Source organism: Chiloscyllium plagiosum, chromosome 12 (assembly GCF_004010195.1).
Source record: "Chiloscyllium plagiosum isolate BGI_BamShark_2017 chromosome 12, ASM401019v2, whole genome shotgun sequence".
Lineage (NCBI taxonomy): Eukaryota > Metazoa > Chordata > Chondrichthyes > Orectolobiformes > Hemiscylliidae > Chiloscyllium > Chiloscyllium plagiosum.
Window position 1 is genome coordinate 887,402 of NC_057721.1, and position 20,464 is coordinate 907,865.

Below are 20,464 nucleotides of genomic sequence, written 5' to 3' on the forward strand. Positions count from 1 at the left end.
GCCACATATGATTCCACTTTTTGAGAAAGGAAGGAGAATGAAGACGGGGAACTTCAAACCTGCTAGCCTGACATGGGCAGAGTCAACATAGAATTGTGAAGGAGAAATGATGCTTGACAAACCTGAGACTTTTTGGGATGTTACTGGCAAAATCAATAAGATGGAACAAGTGGATATGTATATTTGGATTTTTAAAAGGTTTTTGATAAATCCTGGAGGTTAGAAATGAAAATGAAAAGGCATGGGATCCGTGATAATATACGAGCATGGATAGAGCACAGGTTAACAGAAGAAAAGCAGAATAGGAATAAATGAGACATTCTCAGTTGGCAGGCTGTAATCCGTGAAATCCTGCCTAGCCCTTATTCTTGGGCCCAAGCTATTTACCGTCCATGTCAATGGTTTCGATTTGGGAATCAACTGTAACATTTCCAAATTTGCAGATGACATAAGATTTAGTGGGAATGGGAGTTGAGGATGTTGCAAAAAGGCTTAAGGAGTATTTAGGCAGGCTATGTGAGTGGACAATAGCATGGCAGATAGAACATAAAGTGGATGTGTAAGGTTAATCCAGGTTGGTAGAGGAAAGAAGTGTACAGAGTATTTCTTAAATGAAGGGAGATTGGAAAATGTTTGTGCCCAAAAAGGTCAAGGTATCCTTGTTCGTAAGTCAATCAAAGCTAACGTGCAGATGCAGCAAGTAATTCAGAAGGAAAACTATATGTTAGTCTTTTTCTCAAGAGAAATTGAGTACCGAAGCAAAGAGGTCTTGGCGAGTCTGCACCTCCTTGGTGAGAGTTCTGTGACCCTTGCCCAAGGAAGGTTTTACTTGCCATAGAGGAACCATTGTGGAGGGTCACTAGACTAATTACTGAGAGAGTGGTGCTGTCCTATGAAGAAAGATTGAGAAGACTAAACCTGTATTTTCTAAAGTTTAGATGAATGAGGGTGATCTCATAGAAACTTATGAAATTCTTAAAGGAATAGACAGATGCAGAAAGGAATTGTTTCCTGTCCATAGAATCTAGAAACAGAGAGAGTTTCAGAATAAAACTTGTACTTGTATCAATCATAGTCAGAGTGATAAAGAGCTATAGCATAGAGAAAGGCCCTTCAGCCCATCATGTCTATGCCTGTCAAAAACTACCACCTAACTACTGTAACCCCATTTTCTATTTCTTAGCCAGTAGTCTTGTATGCTATGGCATCGCAAGCACACATCCGAATATGTCTTCAATGTGATGAGGGTTTCTGGCTGTACCTCCCTTACAGGCAGTGATTCCAGATTCCTGCCATCCTTTAGGTGAAAAGGTTTTTCCTTGCACCTCCTCGGAACCTCTGCCCCTTACATTAAATCTGTACTCTTCTCTGTTTCAACCCTCCGTCAAGAGAGAAAGGTTCTTCCTTTCAACCCTCAGTGCTGCCTGTGCAGCCTGTTTTATGATCTGGATCTGATCTGATTTTAGAAGGCTGGGAGGCAGAGCCTGTAAGGTTGCTATTGAAGTGAGTGAACAAACTTGGCAGTAAAGTCACTAATTTCTCATATTGATCAAAAGGACTTTAGAAATAATTAGTAACCTACTGGAATAATCGGAGCCATTGCATTCAACTCTACATGGTAACCACGACTGTGACACACTGGACCACTGTCTCGAAATGCTAAATGTTTATTACTCCATTGAAGAGTGAGATATTATTTTACACCTGGGAACATCCTTCTAATTTTCATAGGCTGTATATTGTGATACAGCATAAAACTCTAAGCACTGATGCTGTTGAAGCTCAGCTAGCTCAATTTCCCAGCCTTGGAGAAAACAGTAATCCTGTGAGCAGGAAAATTGTTACACTGGTTGTGGAAAGAAGCACCATGGATTTATCACATGTGTGTGGTTGTTTGTTTCTGATATGTTTCGTTATTATGGGTTTTAAATTATCATCATTGATGCAAAAATCAACCTCAGCACTGGAGGAAGTTGGAGCAAATATCTTCCATCTGACTCAGTCAAATTTGAGTGGAATGAAATGGAATGATTTTAATTGGTTTTGTGCTGTTCTTTGTTTGGTATTTGATATGTGCTAATTTGAATCACATTTAGTCCATCACATGTTTAGGCTAATTAATGGTATGATGCTAAGGGGGCATGCAGAATGCAAGACCTTGTAATTATTTTGACAATGAAGTGCTCAGTTTTTGTTTTGCCAGCTTTATATAGACTGTGAGACTGCTGAAATGCTGAAATGCAAACACCAGTTTATATTAGCAACGTATTTTACCTGTTACGTTTTGTGGGGAAAGATAGGAATGAGTATTGCTTGTGATTGTAAGGGTAGCCCTTTATGGTAAAATATTCTCTGTGCTAACAGTCTACCGTATGCAATGACGTAAACATTTGGAATCAGTAAGGGGAGGCTATTTTTAAAAAAGAAATATACTTGGTGCATTAACTGTAGTCAGTAAATTGTGGAATATAAATTGATTTGTTAATTTTAAAAAAATTTGCAATTACTATGCAATACTTTGCTTCAACGAAGCATTGCTTCAAGAAATAGATTTTAAGTGTACTTATTCCCAGCTTTGCATTCAACCTAAGCATAAATTTCAGTGCAAAGATCCAAGCAAGCTAAAAGAATTGACCAGTATATTTTAGCTCCACATATCCCCAACCCACACAGTTAATCTCCATCATGGTGCTTGTTGTCGTTTGTCCATTTAGCTCTCAGACAATCTCAGAATTCATAACTTGGCTCTCAGGAAGATTATTTAGGAACTAATTCCATGTGTTTTTAATTCAAAGTCTTGTGATCTCAAATTTCACAGCGATTCTTCCGCTATATTCTATTTTCAATTGGTTCTTGTTTGGAAATGTTTCAATTAAACTTTATTCCGTAGCCAACCAAGCCAACTTGTAATGTTTTGATATTTAGATGTCCTGTGAAAAGGTGTTTCAAGTCCTAATTTACCAAGTTTTCTATCATTCTGGCACTAAGAGAAAAGTGTAGAGCTGAATAGACTAGGAATAGAGGACAAGTAAAATAGAAATTTAAAAACAACATTGTCATATGACACCATGTAGAAGCTGCCTTTAGGCACAGAAACTACAAAATAGAAATAGGCCATTTAAATCAACCAATTCTACTCATTCTTCACCCTTCATGTGACTAAATGGTTTGCATTATGTTACCCATGTTCTGATGTCCTTTCATCTTTTCCTTTTCCCTTTAGCTAATTGTCCAATATAACTTGAAAATTGATCTAACAATTGTCAATAATTCTAAAAAGTGAAAGTTATAGTCTCTCAATTGTCTGCTCCATTTCTCTGTTCTAAATAAGAATGAAAGCCAGTGAGCTAATAGTGGAACTCTTGTTACAGAAACTAGGAATGCGAGAGTGTTGTATAAAAGGAACCAGCTTTGTGAATGTTACACAACGTCAAAATACTTACAAAGTAAAGTCCAGTATTTGTCAAACACTGCTACATTAATGTGTAATGGTGTATGTATTGTTAGTGCCAGGTTAGCTGCTGCCTCTGCATGCACAGATGGCACAGGTGATGTCACATTGCATGACAGAGATTGTATTTACGCATATCTGGATGTCACTTGCTCAAGGAACCCCATATCTCCCTAACTCCACTCACTCTCCTCTACAACCAGTACCACTCAGTCCTGTGACTCCTTGGGCAGTGAGTGTATCCCCAGCAGTTGTAGCAATAAACAAAAGCAATATATGATTTGGAGGAAGGCACATTTTGACGGTATTAGGCAAGAACTTTCAAAAGCTGATTGGGGGCAGATGTTTGCAGGTATAGGGACTGCTGGAAAATGGGAAGTCTTCAGAAATGAGATAGCAAGAGTCCAGAGACAGTAAATTACTATTAGGGTGAAAGGAAAGGCTGGTAGGTGTAGGGAATGCTGGATGATTAAAGAAATTGAGGGCTTGGTTAAGAAAAAGAAGGGAGCATATGTCAGGTATAGACAAGATAGATCGAATGAATCCTTACAGTATAAAGACAGTAGCAGTACACTTGAGAGAAATCAGGAGGGCAAAAGGGGGACAAAAAAAGCTTTGGCAAATAGGGTAAAGAAGAATCCAAAGGGTTTTTACAAATATATTAAGGACAAAAGGGTAACTAGGGAGAGAATAGGACCCCTCAAAGATCAAGGAAATCTGTAACTGACTTTGTAAGCAAATATCAACGATAGCCCACTACCATCAGCAAGGCGGTCTTTGTGTGGAGCTGCAGGAGTTGGGAGCGATTCTAAATGAGTATTTTGCATCAGTGTTTGCTGTAGAAAAGGACATGGAAGATATAGAACGTGTAGAAATAGATGGTGACATCCTGAAAAATGTCCATATTACAGAGGAGGAAGTGCGACATGTCTTGAAACACATAAAAGTGGATAAATCCCCAGGACCCGATCAGGGACACCCTAGAACTCTGTGGGAAGCTAGAGAAGTGATTGCTGGGCCACTTGCTGAGATATGCTTTTAGTTTGCATTTCACAAAAAGGCAATTTGTTTAATCAACCAAGATTTCCCCTTGCTAACTATTCATTTGTTGCATTTTTCTTTTGTAGATGGGTTTGGAGGGATATGGGCTGGGTGCTGGCAGGTTGGACTAGATTGGGTTGGGATATCTGGTCGGCATGGATGAGTTGGACCGAGGGGTCTGTTTCCATGCTGTACATCTCTATGACTCTATGACTGGAGGTTGGCTAACATGGTGCCACTATTTAAGAAAGGTGGTAAGGACAAGCCAGGGAACTATAGATCAGTGAGCCTGACATCGGTAGTGGACAAGTTGTTGGAGGGAGTCCTGAGGGACAAATTGTCCATGTATTTGGAAGGGCAAGGACTGATTAGGGACAGTTAAAATGGCTTGGTGCATGGGAAATCATTTCTCACAAATTTGATTGATTTTTTTGAAGAAGTACCAAAGAAGATTGATGAGGACAGAGCACTGGAAGTGATCTATTTGGACTTCAGAAAGGCGTTGGATAAGGTTCCCCATGGGAGATTAGATTAGATTACTTAGTGTGGATACAGGCCCTTCGGCCCAACAAGTCCACACCGACCCACCTAAGCGCACCCACCCAGACACATTCCCGAGACTGGTTAGCAAGGTTAGATCTCATGGAATACAGAGAGAACTCTCCGTTTGGATACAGAACTGGCTCAAAGGTAGATAACAGAGGGTGGTGGTGGAGGGTTGTTTTTCAGACTGGAGACCTGTGAAGTGCCACAAGGATTGATGCTGGGTCCACTATTTTTCATCATTTATATAAATGATTTGGATGTGAGCATAAGAGGTATAGTTAGTAAGTTTGCAGATGACACCAAAATGTGGACAGCGAAGGAGGTTACCTCAGATTACAACGGCATCTTGATCATATAGGCCAATGGGCTGAGATGTGGCAGGTGGAATTTAATTTAGATAAATGCGAGGTGCTGCATTTTGGGAAAGCAAATCTTAGCAGGACTTATACACTAAATGGTAAGGTCTCAGGGACTATTGCTGAACAAAGAGACCTTGGAGTGCAGGTTCATAGCTCCCTGAAAGTGGAGTTACAGGTAGATAGGATAGTGAAGATAGGATATTGCAGGTGGATAGTATACTTTCCTTTATTGGTCAGAGTATTGAATACAGGAGTTGGGAGGTCTTGTTGCGGCTGTACAGGACATTGGTTAAGCCACGTTGGAATATTGTCTGCAATTCTGGTTTCCTTCCTATCAGAACAATGTTCTGAAACTTGAAGAGGTTCAGAAAAGATTTATAAGGATGTTGCCAGGGTTGGAGCATTTGAGCTATAGGGAGAGGTTGAATGGGTTGGGGCTGTTTTCCCTGGAGCGTTGGAGGCTGAGGGGTGAGCTTATAGAGGCCTATAAATCATGAGGGGCATGGATAGGATAAATAGGCAAGGTCTTTTCCCTAGGATGGGGGAGTCCAGAACTAGAGGGCATAGGTTTAGGGTGAGAGGGGAAAGATATAAAAGAGACCTAAAGGGCAACCTTTTCGCGCAGAGGGTGGTACGTGTGTGGAATGAGCTGCCAGAGGAAGTAGTGGAGGCTGATACAATTACAACATTTAAAAGGCATCTGGATGGGTTTACAAATAAGGAAAGGTTTGGAGAGCTATGGGCCGGGTGCTGGCATGTGGGATGAGATTGGATTGGGATATCTGGTCGGCATGGACAGGTTGGACTGAACTGTTTCAGTGCTGTACATCTCTATGACTCAATGACTCTAACTGGTCTATGCATTCCTCAACTTATTCAGTCACTTTTTTTTGAATATAGGAATAGATTTAGCTTTGCTTTGGTACTTGCCCTTTTCTAGACTCTGCAATTTCTTACCAAACACTGGGGTTTAAAGAGTAGAAGGGGTTGCACTGCCTCGCCCTGTAACTAAAAGGTTGGGTGAAAACTATTGAATCAAAAAAACCTGAATGCAATAATAATAAGACACTAAGTGACATTTACTAACAGCAGAGTGAGACTTCTACCCTTCATGGGGAAGGAGATCGTGCCCTGGAAGCAGCCAACCAACCTGATTGGCCAGTCCTAGCAGTATAATGGGCTTTGTATTAGTTGCTGCTGATACATCAGCAAACCCTTGAAAAGGAAGCCATGGATTCTAGACCCCAGCTTGTCATGCATTGATTGGAGGAGTTTTCATCAGTTTTTGTTTTTGGGGCGCATGAAACAGAAGGTGGGAGGAGGTTGGAGAAATGGTATGTGGTAATCAGCACATTTCTTCACTTATGTTTGACCTGATAGCCATGAGATTTCATGGAGTACAGAATCAATGTTGAGGACATCAAGGTAACTCCCTTTCTTCTGACTGTGCACCATGGTGCTAGCAGAATAGGAACCCTCATAGATGGTGATGTCTGGACAGTCATACTCTCAGGTTCATACCTTCGTAGACTGTCAGGCTGCAACTCGATGACATTGTGGAACAGATCTCACAATTTTAGCATAACCCTTTGGATGTTGAAGGAAGGATTTTGCAAGATTCACAGGTCTAGGTTTGCCATTGTTTTTGGTGCCACAGTCAATACCAGGTTGTCTATCCAACTTTTTTTTTAGCCTTCTAGTAGTTTGATGCAACTTCAGAAGGCAATTAAGCATGAATCACATCTCTACAAATCTGAAGCAATATGATAGGCCAGATCATGTAAAGATGGCAGTTTCCCTTCTCTAAAAGGGTATTAGTGAATCGTATGAATTTTTATGACAATGGTTACATTTCTGCTATTGTTTTATTAATTGTTACACTAAACTTATTTTATTCCTTTTTGTCATTCTCTCCTTTACTCATGTACTTAACAAACGCCTTTTTGTCTTTTCAATTTTACCCTGATCATCATTGCCTTCATCCTGGTATTTCATTTTTTACTCCTTCACACTTGTTCTGTTGATGGATTAGATTTCTCATGAAATAATTCCCATTTCTTTCTGTCTTGAGTCTGCCATGGCACACTCACTTGGAGTCAGAAGTTGTAGGTTCAAGTTTTAATCAGGAATTGAGCACAATCAATGCTGACACTCCAGTACTGTTCTGAGGGAATGCTGCACATTTAGAGATACCATCTTTTGAATGAGACAAGATGGTACATGCTGCTGTTTCATGTAATTGTGAAAAAATTAATTAATTTGAAGAATCAGTGGAGTTATCCCTGGTGTTATGGCTACTATCAATGCACCAACATGACATAAACATGGTCATGATCATAATCCTATCTGTAGGGATTTGATGTGCGCAAATAATACTTTCTACATTGCAATGTGATTACAATTTTAAGGTACTTCACTTCGAACAATTTGGGCCATCTTGAGGTCATAAAAATGTTTCTAAATGCAAATCATACTTTTTTCCCCCTATTTTTGTTTTTCAGTGTTTTAGTTAATCAGTAGTTGTTCCAATTTCAGTTGGGTAGTTGCATCATTGTTGTCCATCATTAGGTGCATTCTAAGCTATTATTTTATATTTGTCTAATGTCTTTCATAATCATTATCTTGAACTGGAGCACTCAATTTTTTTCCCCTCTCTCTCCCCCCCTAGCTGTTGCAGTTCATTTGGGTCTGGATGAAATCTCCCAAGATGATGATTCTCTATTCTATTTATGCTCAAGATAAATTTATGCACTTCCCCCATCAGTTCTCTTCTACTGTTAATTGGTGTGTAGTCGGTGGCAATCATTCTCAAACAAGTATGATTATCCATCCAGGAGATTCTGTGTCACTGAGTTCAAAGGTGCCTGATGATCCTGATTTCAGACCTAGTTCTTGGATTTGACACATGTTTTTGAGAGATGGATTTAATCCTTGGCCTTGAAATCGCTAGCACGTTTTGTCTGGTGCCATTTCCTGTACTTCCTCTTGCTGATGGGTGTTCTCAAAGAATTGTGTCGCTTCATACAGAGGTTCCTCCATGTTGGTTTCTTCTGAATGAGGGTCTTGTATTGATGTCCATGTTGCATTGCTTGATGGAGTTTAAAGTAGGAGGGGAAAGATTTAAAAAGGACCTTGGGGACAATGTTTTCACACAGAGGGTGGTGCGTATATAGAACCAGCTGTCAGAGGAGGTGGTAGAGGTGGGTACGATTACAACACTTAAAAGACATTCAGACAGGAACAATAGATAGGAAAGGTTTAGAGGGATATGGGTAAACACAGGCAAATTTGATTATTTCAGTTTAGGAAACCTAGTCAAAGGGCCTGTTTCCATGCCATATACCTCTGACTCTATGACTGTCAGCCTTTGGGGAGTTTCTGAAATGCTTATTTTGTCCTCTTATTTGAGTGCCTTTCTTGAGCTGGGCAAAGATGATTTGTTTTGGCAGTCAGACTTGTGCTTCCTAAGCATGTGGCCATCCAAATAGAATTGGTTTTGGAGATAAACATGGCCTTAATGCTGGTGCTATGGCTGCTTCAAGGAAGCTGATATTAGTATGTCTGTTCTCCCACTTGATATAGAGAATCTGTTTCAAATAGCCTTAATGGTTCTTCTCCAGGGCATTGGGGTGATGTCTTACATAGACCAAAGTTTGGAACCATACAGAAGAATCTGACGGATAACTACCTTTTCACAATATTCTTGTTGTCAACATGGATGTCGCAATCATTGAAGACTGACATTCTTAGGTATACAAAATACTCTAAATTGGATGCAATGCTGCATCTCTGCATCATTGTCAGCTTTGGAGGTAGCTTCGCAGGTAGGGTGAAATGCTCCACCTTTTGGGAAGATTTCTTCATTGATCTTAATGGAAAAATGGACCAGGACATGATGACCTGGGACAAGTATGTTAACAATTTGTCATCTTGAGGTTAAGGCTAATTCTTTGACATGCTTTCTCAAAGGAGTCCAGCAAGGCTTGAAGTTACTCCTCAGCGGGCAGAGGTGATGTTGCCACCCGCATACTGAAATTTCAAAAGGGTGGTTGCTGTCGTTTTCTTCTTGGATTTCACCTAGTTGAGGTTGAAAAACTTTGTCTGCAGGATGGTGGGTGGGGGTGGGATTGTCCACACCGCTGGGAATCTCGTTCTTTACAAGGTGAAGAATGGTAGTGATGAATATGAAAAAAAGGGTGGGGTGATGACCCATGCATGTTTGACCTCTGTCCTGACTTCAGAGGATTCTGTCATTTGACTATTGGTGAGGAAATGGAAGACATTGATGAAAATCACTGGATACCTAGCCTTTGACAAGGTCTTCCTAACACTTCCCAAGTGACCGTGTCAAAAGCCTCTGAAGTATACTCCTAATAATCTGATCAATTCCTTCTTATCCTTTATCTCAAGCCTTAAGAATTCTATATCTATCTTAATGTTTGTGGTCATCTTATCTACTGCTGTTATTATTTTCTCTGGTTAATCCTTCGCCATCTACTTTCTCAATGCATTTTATCCTCGTTATTTAACTTGCTACCCAGAAGGAAAAACTGTGAAACATGTGAATAACACACATTGCTCTGACTCATCTTGTATACCTTCAATGGAGCTTCAGTGCAACCAATATATTCATTTCCAAACATGATTTGTTACTATTTTTTCCTCTCTTTGTGCAGCTGCATGCAGTTCTCTCCTCCATCCTATTCCTCTCTCTGGTTATTGTAACATGTATCCCTGTTTGGCATTGGATGTTGTGTATGTTGCTGTTCAAGTAATCTCATTTATTTTATTCTGTTTGTCATATAACTTTAATTGTTCCCTGATTGATTGATTTGTTTGAAGTAAAGAGTGAGGCTGAGAGATTTGGGGGAGGATTTTGATAACCAGAACAGTTGAAAGCATTTTCACCTATCCTATGGTGCAGAAGAGAGGGTAAAGTGTGCACATTTGGGAAGGTATACCAGGCTTGAGAAGTTAGAGATCTGGTGTGAGTAGGCTAGGCCAAGCCACATAGATTTGTTGGCAGACGGAAGGATTTTAAATGTAATGGGAACGGGCAATATTTTACTCAATTGAGTGTTGAATGTGTCGGACTAAGTATAGCTTAGTATGTGCCAAAAAGTGGGAGACATTGGAATTTAGATTAGATTAGATTACAGTATGGAAACAGGCCCTTCGGCCCAACAAGTCCACACCGAGCCGCCGAAGCGCAACTCACCCATACCCCTACATTTACTCCTTACCTAACACTACGGGCAATTTAGCATGGCCAATTCACCTGGCCTGCACATTTTTGGACTGTGGGAGGAAACCGGAGCACCCGGAGGAAACCCACGCAGACACGGGGAGAACGTGCAAACTCCACACAGTCAGTCGCCTGAGGCGGGAATTGAACCCGGGTCTCCGGCGCTGTGAGGCAGCAGTGCTAACCACTGTGCCACCCACTCATTTATGGATAGGGGAGGGTGGAAGGCCTGCAAGGAAAGTGCCAGTCAGTTTAGTCTGGAAGTAACTGAGGCATCTGTAATGAGCACCAGCTACATAATGGATAGGAATATGGGGTTAAAGCTTAGTTTAGAATAAAACAGGGGGATCAGATTCTGAGGTTTGATTCCTGGGTGAGAGCAACCAGACTTGGATCTAGAGCATGAGGTACCTTTACTATATAGTCTACAACCGTCAACTAATAGGCACATCTTTCTGAGGACAAGTAGAGTTGGCTGCTGCGCAACCATTGCTGACCTTTCTGTAAATTCCCATGTCATGGGAATGATTCAAAACATACAGAACAATGATAACCGTTCATTTAAATTCGGGCCATGCCAGTGTCTGTATCAAATTCTGTGTGAGAGGCCATGGTAAAAACAAAACGATGAATTGAGGAATGCTGCAGAGCTGGCTATTGAAGCGGATTTGCAAGCATCGGAGTTTGTTTTTGTTTCGGTTAATTTCTGTCCAACCAATAAAAAAAGGATAATTTTAATCCACGAGGTTGAATATGTGAATGGTGAAACTAGCTGTAAGGAAGTGAGACCAACAACAAATTCTTTGCAAGTGATCAAAGGTAGCTGTTGGTTACTTGGTTACTTGGTGCAGTGTTGTTGGACAAGTTTATTTTATTATTCCAAGTCTGGCAGAATGTGTTCCACTTTGTCCACACACTTGGACCTGGAGTTTTGCCATGATGAAGAAGCTCCCTACCATGACAAAAGCATCAATGATCCTGAAATTATTAAATCTAGACCCCAAACTTAGCACTGACCATTTTAGTGGGAGTGAAAATGGAGTCAGGTTGGGATTCATGGATGCTTGGCTCACAGAGGCAGCTAGCTGTCTAACATCATAAAGCAGGGAAGACATGGTAAGAGCAGGCCTGACTCTGTGCATTTCTTGGATATTTAGGCCACCCCTTTGGAGACAGAAAGATCACTTTTGATGTCCTGGGTTACCTTTGTGGGAGGCAAGAAGCCAATAAGAACGCTTAACAGACAGTAGTGCAGAATTTCATTAACTGTCCAACTCATTTTCACTGTTGATAGAAATGTCAACAGTGGAGAAAGTCTCAAGGACCAGTGGAAGCATTTAGCTGTTCTGCCCTTTAAATCATTTGAAAAAGAAATGTCTGGAATGTTTTTAAAATTGGTTCTTGCTGTTTCACCCTGATTGTTGATATAAGTCTGAATTACTACTATATGAATAGTTGCAAAACCATTTATTATTTACAATACGGTGTCTGCCATTTTACAGTTTGTTTTACAGCTCAAAGTGCTTATGGACCCTTTGAAGTGTGACTGTAAATCAACTCAAATGATTATTGTTCTTGGTGTACCTGAATGAAATATTTGTTGAAAGATTTTATGGTTGAAGAAGTGTATGTGTAATTTTCATTTTCTGAATTAATGTTTTCTTTCAATATAGTGAAATCACAATAGACATAGAAACAAACACGAAATTCTGGGGAAACTCAGCAGGTCTGGGAGCACCTGTGGGAAGAGAAACTGAATTCCTTTTTCGAGTCTAAGATGACTCCTTTTCAAAACCATGATTATTATGATGATCATTATGATATGTTGTCCTACTCCCTAAACCTGTATAACAATGGACCTCACCTGGTATTGTTCCCTCAATAATAAAGGGAATCTTTGTTTTTGATTGAGACCATTCAACTTTATGGATGTTTGGATGCTCTAGAGTCTTAGGGTGGATCTCCAGTAGGAATGATAGATTTGCTGCTGCTTTGGGTGAAATTGATTTGTTCTTTCATTCAGAAGATGTCCTTCAGCAATTGGGCTTCTGTTTCTGATCATAGAAGGTTGGTTTTATATCGTACAATAGCAGCAGCTGTCTGTCATTTAATGGTACAGGAACTGACCATCTTGTTGGAACAAGCAGTGTAGTTCAGTGAAACTCCCAGTGTTGCATTGATCATTCCGAAGTCCTGTGGCAGTGTTCCCCATGAACTCTGGTCCTCTGGCAGCACCTATGCATCACCATAACCACATCTTTCCAAGTGCAGTGTTTGAAGTAGGTTTATATGCCCATCCTGTAATATTTGTTTGCTTTCCAGGATACATTGGGACAGGCAGATGGAAACAGTTTGATAAAGATAACTTTATCATTAGAACTGAATACACTTTTTTTAAAAAGTTCTTAAATGGCTGTAAAACACTGAGAAATGCATTGGTTATATAAATGGGAAGTCTTTCCTTCATTTGTTTCATTCTTTCTGTCCATTCTCAGTATGTCATAGGAGTTACAGCAGTCATATCATTCAGTTCAATGAATTTCTCTCTACACAAGCCTCCTCCCAGCCTATTTAATTTTCCTCTATCAGCGTATCCTCCTGTTGTTTGTTTTCCCTCACGCACTTATCTAATTTCCTCATTTATGCACAAAGTCAGCACAGTTAGCTGATTGACATAGTTGAAAAATCCCAGCCATTAATTTTCATGTATTCCACTTTGTTGTCTGCAGTTTGATCTTGTTTTGCATGAAATATAATGATCACGTATTTAATGAATAAATCACTTGATATAAATTCTGACAAAGCTAAATGATATCTAAGCCAACTTTGCCCTGAAGCCCAGTCTTTTGATTGAGCTGTAAACTCAATTATTAAAAATGTTTGCTGGAAACCAGTGTGTAGAATCTGTGAGCAAGTATTACAGACAGAGGTGCAATCCAAATCATTACATCTAAATATTCCAAGTCTTGATGTAGCCATAAAAGATTCAACTTCAAGAAAGATTATAAGGTTTTTAGGTGGAAATCATTAAAAGCACACCATTCAATGATGTGACAGGACATTTTAACCATTTCATGCTGAGATTTAAAAGTGAAATTTGTTTGCTTTAATTTTCAGACATTAACAGAACATTTCCTGACAATGTACAGTTTCGCAAGACTGCAAACCCCTCCTTACAAGATGCACTCTTCAACATTTTAGTGGCGTATGGAAACCACAATAAAAATATTGGTTATTGCCAGGTATGTAATTTTTTAAAACTTTTTTTTGTTTCATGGCGCATGGGTGTAATTGGCTAAGCTGGCCATTTGTTGACCAGCCCTAACTCCCTTTTAAATGACTGAAATAGCCAAGCAAGCCAGAGGGCCGTTAAGAATCAAAGAATCGACCACATTTCTGTGGGGGGGCTCATGTAAGCCAGATAGAGTAAGGATAGCAGAATCACTTTTATGGAAGTCATTAGTGAACCAGGTGGGTTTTTACAACAGTTGCCAGTAGTTTCATGGTCACCATGAATGAGGTGAGCTTTTGATTCCAGGTTGAATTAATTGAATTTTCGTTCCATTAGCTAATGTGGAACCAGTGCCCCAGAGCATTGCCCTGGACCCCAGGACTTGTGACATTACGACACCACCTTCTCCCCAGTTATACAAATCTTGTCACCTGATTCATGCACAAGCCAGTTGCCTTTGTCAGGCCCTTCATCAGAGCACCCTCTCAGATGTGGCACTGTCTCCACCAACTCTGATCTGATGTCAAAAAGCATGTAATGAATGATCAGTATATGGAAAATGGAAGTACAAACTTGAGTCATTAATGGTGCAGTTGAAAGTTGAGTGTCTGTGGAACGTAAACAAATTGAATATGATCCTCTTTTCACTTCGGATTTTTTTGCTGTGGACTCAGTATCCAATTTCTAAAGATTTGGTTGCATTGGACAGCTGAGCACGCAGCTAAATAATTCATGTAATGCAGAAAATATTCAACATGTGTCTCTTCAGTCCAACTTTCCCTCTCGTTCTTTTTCTCCTCCTCCCCTTTCTTCCTCCTACTTCCCACCACTCACTCTTCCCATGCCCCCTTATCATTGTGTGTGTCTGTCTCTCTCTCATATTTTCTTTCTATCTTTCTCTCTCATTATTATGTCTCTTTCTCTTACGTTATGTCTCTGTGTGTGACTCTCTCTCTGATATATTATGTCTCTCGCTCTCGCTGTCCTTTCCCTGTCACTTTCCTGTCCCATCTCCCTTTCCTGTGCCTGATGAATGTTCTTGCCTTCACCTTTCCTAAATTGGGCATGCATGCATTTGGTTGTCTTTCTGATTTAGTTTGCTTCTCCTTTTTCTGTTTTCCCATTTCTGTCTAGCACTTTGCACCTTGTTTTTGTTCCTCATATTGTGTCTCTCTTTTCAGCCCAGATCCCACTAATGCAGAAAATAAGGTGTAAGTGTTAAACAAGAAGAAAAAAAGTCCAACTTGGGGGGAGCATATTTTGCACAAAAATGAACAGCAGGCCAGATGTTAAACAATGATTAAAGATTCATAAGGAGAGAAAAATGAGGATGAGAGGAAACCAGCTAAAATTGTAAACACCGTTTGCAGCAGTTTCTATACATATTTAAAAAAGAATAGGTTAAGTAAGTGTCCTCTAGGGAGTGAGAATGGTGAATTAATAGTAGATAGTTAAGAAGTTGAATCAAATGAGAAAGGCTTTTCCTTCTTTATTCACCATTAAGGATAGAAAAATATTTCCAGTTACAGCTTTAAATCAAGAGATTGCAAGGAGAGAGGAATTTGGTTAAATTGCAATAGTTATTGAAGCAGTACTGAACAAACTAATGGAGATGTCAGCTAATAAGTCAATAATAAAGTCAATGATAAACTTCATCCTAGGATGGCTAATGAGGCTGTAGATTCATAATTTTTCAAAATTCACTTAATTCTGAAAAGGCTTGATCAGTCCGGAAAGTAGCAAATGTAACTCCTCAAAAAGGGAGGGCCAGTTATCTTGAGGTCAGTTGTGGGAAAATTGTTGAAATCAATCATTAATGAGTTATAATTGGCACATGGGGAAAAAAAAACTCCATAATTAGAAAGACTGAGGACAGCTTTGTTAAAGGGAAATAACATTTAACGAAATTTTGGAGGTCTGCGAAAGCCTAATATGTGCGTTGGATAAAGGGGAACGTGTTGATATACTATGTTGGGGTATCCAAAAGGCATTTGATAAGGTGACATATCAAAAGTTATTGCACAACTAGGAGCTCATGATGTAGTTAATATGTGAGCACGAACAGAAGAGTATCTGGGGTATTTTCTGATTGGCAGGGTGTGACAAGTGGAGTCCTGGAGGTGTCTGTGCTGGGACCTTAGACTTCTACAATTTACATCAAAGAGTTAGATGATAAGAGCGAAGACTTGTTAGCTAATTTTGTGCATGACACAAAGGATGTTGATAAGACCATAATATCTGAAGAAATATGAACAGGAGTAGACCATTTAGCCCCTCAAGCCTGCTCTGCCATTCAATATGTTCATGGCTGATCCATCATTCCTCATGCCCACTTTCCTGCCTTTTCCATGTAACCTTTGATTTCCCTACAGATCAAGAACCTATTTATCTCAACCTTTATTATGCGCAAGAACTCTGCTCCCATAACTCTCTACAGCAATGTGTTTCAGAGCTTCTCAAAACTCAAAAGAAATTCCTGCTCATCTCTCCTGTATACTGAGGTGTTTTTAAGGTGGAACAAGAACTTTAATTATGAGAATGGGCAAATATTCTGGCAGATGGAAGTATTCTGTGGAGAAAATGCAAAATTATTCACTTTGGCAGAAGAAAAGCCAAGTTATTGCTTAAATGGAGAACAATTGCAGAATTCTGAAGTGCAGAGAGCTCTCGGGGATTTGGTATACGAGTCAAAAAATGTTAGTATGCAGGTACAACAAATGACTGTCGTTTATTATGGGAGGAAATGAGCATAACCGAAGGGTAATATCCTTCTATATGCAAAATATTGGTGAAACATCTGGGAAACTGTACAGCTTTGGCCTCCTTATTTAAGAGAGGATATAATTGCATTTGAGGTGGCTCAGAAGAGGTTTACTCGATTCCTGTCTGGAATGAATAGCTTGTTTTATGAGGAATTGTTGGACAGACTGGGTTGTTTCCACTTGAGTAGACAAGACTGAAGGATAATTGGATTGAAGTGTAGAACAATCTTGAGAAACTCATTTGTAGACAGACGTCTACAGCAAACAAAGAGACCTTTTGAGTCTGTGCCAGTAAAAAACAGCCACCTGACTATTCTATCCTCATTTTCTAGCACTTGGCCCATAGTCTTGTATGTCTTGACATCACAAGTGCATATGGAAATAATTAAATGTCATGAGGGTTTCTACCTCTTCTACCCTTATAGGCAATGAGTTCCAAATTATCACCACCCTCTGAGTTAAAAACCATTTTCTCTCATTCCCTCTAAGCCCCTTGCTCCTTATCTTAAATCTATGCCCCCTGGTCATCGATCCCCCCACTAAGGGGGAAAAGTTCCTTCCTGTCTACCGGATCTGTGCCTCTGGTAAGTTTTATACATCTTAGTCATGCTCCCCACCTTTGGTCTCCTCTGCTACAAGGAGAACACCACTAGTCTGTCCAATCTCCCTTCATAACTGAAACTTCCACCCCAGGCAACATCCATTTGAAACCCATTTGCCACTGATCAGCTTGTTTGACCAGCCTGTCTATATCCATCAGTAATCTAAGGCTATCCTCCTCACTATTTACCACCCCATCTGTTTTTGTGTCATCCACAAACTTGCTGAGCAACTAACTACATTCAAGACTAAATAGCTTATATGTACGAAAACAGCAAGAGCCCCACTACTGATCCCTGTGGAACCCCATTGGACACAGATTTCCAACCCCTCCACTATCGCCCTCTGCTTCCTTCTACTCAGCCAGTTATGGATAGATTAGATTAGATTAGATTAAATTACATTACATTACAGTGTGGAAACAGGCCCTTCGGCCCAACAAGTCCACACCGACCCTCTGAAGTGCAACCCACCCACCCCACACTCTGAGCAATTTAGAATGGCCAATTCACCTGACCTGCACATCTTTGGACTGTGGGAGGAAACCGGAGCACCCGGAGGAAACCCACGCAGACACGGGGAGAACGTGCAAACTCCACACAGTCAGTCGCCTGAGGTGGGAATTGAACCCGGGTCTCAGGCGCTGTGAGGCAGCAGTGCTAACCACTGTGCCACCGTGCCGCCCACAATTCAGCCCAACCTCTTTGGATCCCGTGGTTTCTTACCTTGGCTATCAGTCCCTCATGTGGGATCTTATCAAAATCCTTGCTGAAATCCAAGTAGATTGTGTCAAATGCATTGTCCTCATCTTCACATTAGATCACTTTTTCAAAGAATTCACTGAGTTTGGTCTGAGATGACTTCTCCTTAATAAAACCATGACTGTTCGTGATTTAACCTCTCCCTCTCCAAATGCAGAATAATTCTGTCCCTCAGAATTGTTTCCCTATCACTGACTTTAGACTGACTGGTCCATAGATCTCTGGTTTGTCACTTGCTCACTTTTTGAATAACAGTACCACATTGGCTGTCCTGCAGTCCTCTGGAGCCTCTCCTGTTGCCATAGAGAAATTGAAAATTTTTACCAGTGCCTCTGCTATTTCCTCTCTTAACTTACTCCTGTCTCTGTATACATAATATATGTAAAAAGATTATTTCCTTAGTATTGTTTAAAAATTAGAGTGTCCCCTTTAAGACACAAATGAGAATGACTGAGTTTTTCTCAGAGGGTTGTACAATTTTGAAAATCTCTGTCTTGGAAGGCAGTGGAATTTGGATCATTGAATATTTGAGGTGGAGGTAAATTCTCAAACAAAAACCAAGTGCTGGAGAATCTCTGCAGGTCTGGTAGTGCCTGTACAAAGAAAGGCAATGTTAATGTTTGGAGTCCAGTGACCCTCCGTCAGAACAAGGTAGATGGATTCTCATCAGACAAGGACATCACAGGTATCAGGAGTCAATGGGAAAATCTGGTATTCAAAACTCAAACTGCTCAACCATGATCTTATTAAATGGTGGAGCAGGCTTGAGGAACCAAATAGCTGGCTTCTCCTCCTAGTTCATACACTTGTGTATTTCTGAGTGAAAAGCTGCAGCCTTGACCTTGACACAATTGAGGCCTGCCATCTCGTCTTGGAAGTGAGTTCTTTGAGGTAAATAGTTCAAGGCTATAATGCTGATTTAAAAATTTCCTCTGTTGGACAATTAGACAATGTATCTGTACAGTCTCCAGTCTGCAAGGAAATACACTTTCTACATTCTGTCCTGAGACAAGACATCATGGCAGTTTTAGGAAAAAGGTATAGTAGAAATTGCCATTAGCCTCCATTCTTCTGAGACTTAATTCTCTGATCAGTTGGACGTCCAGTCCCTGAAAACGCCTGGCCCACTAAACTCCTCTCTTCCTACCTCGACACTGTCCTGTCCCCTTAGTCCAGGGACTCCCCATCTACGTTCGTGACACCACCCTTGCCTTTCACCTCCTCCAAGAGTTTCATTTCCTTGGCCCCCAACACCTCATCTTCACCATGAACATCCAGTCCCTGAAAATCTCCCACGCCATCCACAACCTCATCACCTCTGGGGATCTCCCATCAACAGCCTCTAAACTCATTGTCCGTGAACCCTGCACTGCCCGATTCTACCTCCTTCCTAAGATTCACCAACCTGACTGCTCTGGTCAACCCATTGTCTCAGCCTGCGCCTGTCCCACTGAACTCATCTCTTCCTACCTCGACACCATCCTGTCCCCCTTTGTTCAAGAACTCCCCACCTAAGTTCGTGACACCACCCATACCCTTCACTTCCTCCAAGATTTTCATTTCCCCGGCCCCTAACATCTCTTTACCATGGACATCCAGTCCCTGATCTCCTAGTTAATTCTCTGACCAGGTTTCTGTATCACCTGGTCTTTCACACACATGATGAGTAGACAGGTCTGATATGCCTGATACATTGCCTTTAGGCTGGAATAAGCAGTTACTGCTATGTTACTAGCTTTCAGGACAGTCTCCGTGTGGGTGGAAAATTATTTAGTTTACTTGTGTTGTGATTATCACTTCAGCTAATTAGTTGTGATGGGCCATTAGCGTTATCAAATTTCCTTTTCCGCACAAGTTTATAGTACATCTTCAGCATCACTTAAGCTGATCATTGCCAGATCCATCAGCAGTGGAGAACTTAACTCATTAAGTTGTAGGTCATGAGGAGTAGTAAAGGGACAATGACGTGTGACAAAACTGTTCTGTTTTTTAGCAACAAATTAAATCAACTTCCCATCAGCTCTCCTGGGGAGGGCAAAATAGCCCATGCCCAATTTTGGAGAAATAATGAATTTCTTTCTCATGTCCTTTGGCCAACAGAGGTCAACACTGTAATCAGTTTATTTATCTTGTTGCTGCCGTAAGAACTGGTTATGTGCAGTTTGGCTGTGGCACCTCCCAATATTATAGTAGCATGCTGTAGAATGTGCTGAGGTCCTGCAACGTGGAATATAAATGTATCATTCACTCATTTTGTTCTCTTTCCCTCTCTCTCTTTTTCTCTTTATCTTTATTCTCTCTCATCACTTCCTCCCCTCCAATACCTCCACTGCCCACCTATCTCTCTCATTCTCTTGTTCACTATTTCCCTTCTGAACTCTCTGCTGTCGCCCACCTTCCCTCTTCTCTGTTCCTCCCTTCCCTCTCCCTCCTAACCCCAAATCCATCACTAGCCTCTCTCTCCCTC

The 20,464-nt window shown here is 40.7% G+C and overlaps 1 protein-coding gene across 1 annotated transcript in view; it reads left to right on the plus strand.

The window, feature by feature from the left end:
* The window catches only part of grtp1a (growth hormone regulated TBC protein 1a), a 70,608-nt gene that overhangs the window by 14,548 nt on the left and 35,596 nt on the right, over positions 1-20,464 (plus strand). The window contains exon 4 of the mRNA XM_043700239.1: positions 13,760-13,884. Within this exon, the coding sequence (XP_043556174.1) occupies positions 13,760-13,884 (125 nt within the window). The remainder of the gene's footprint in view (positions 1-13,759; positions 13,885-20,464) is intronic.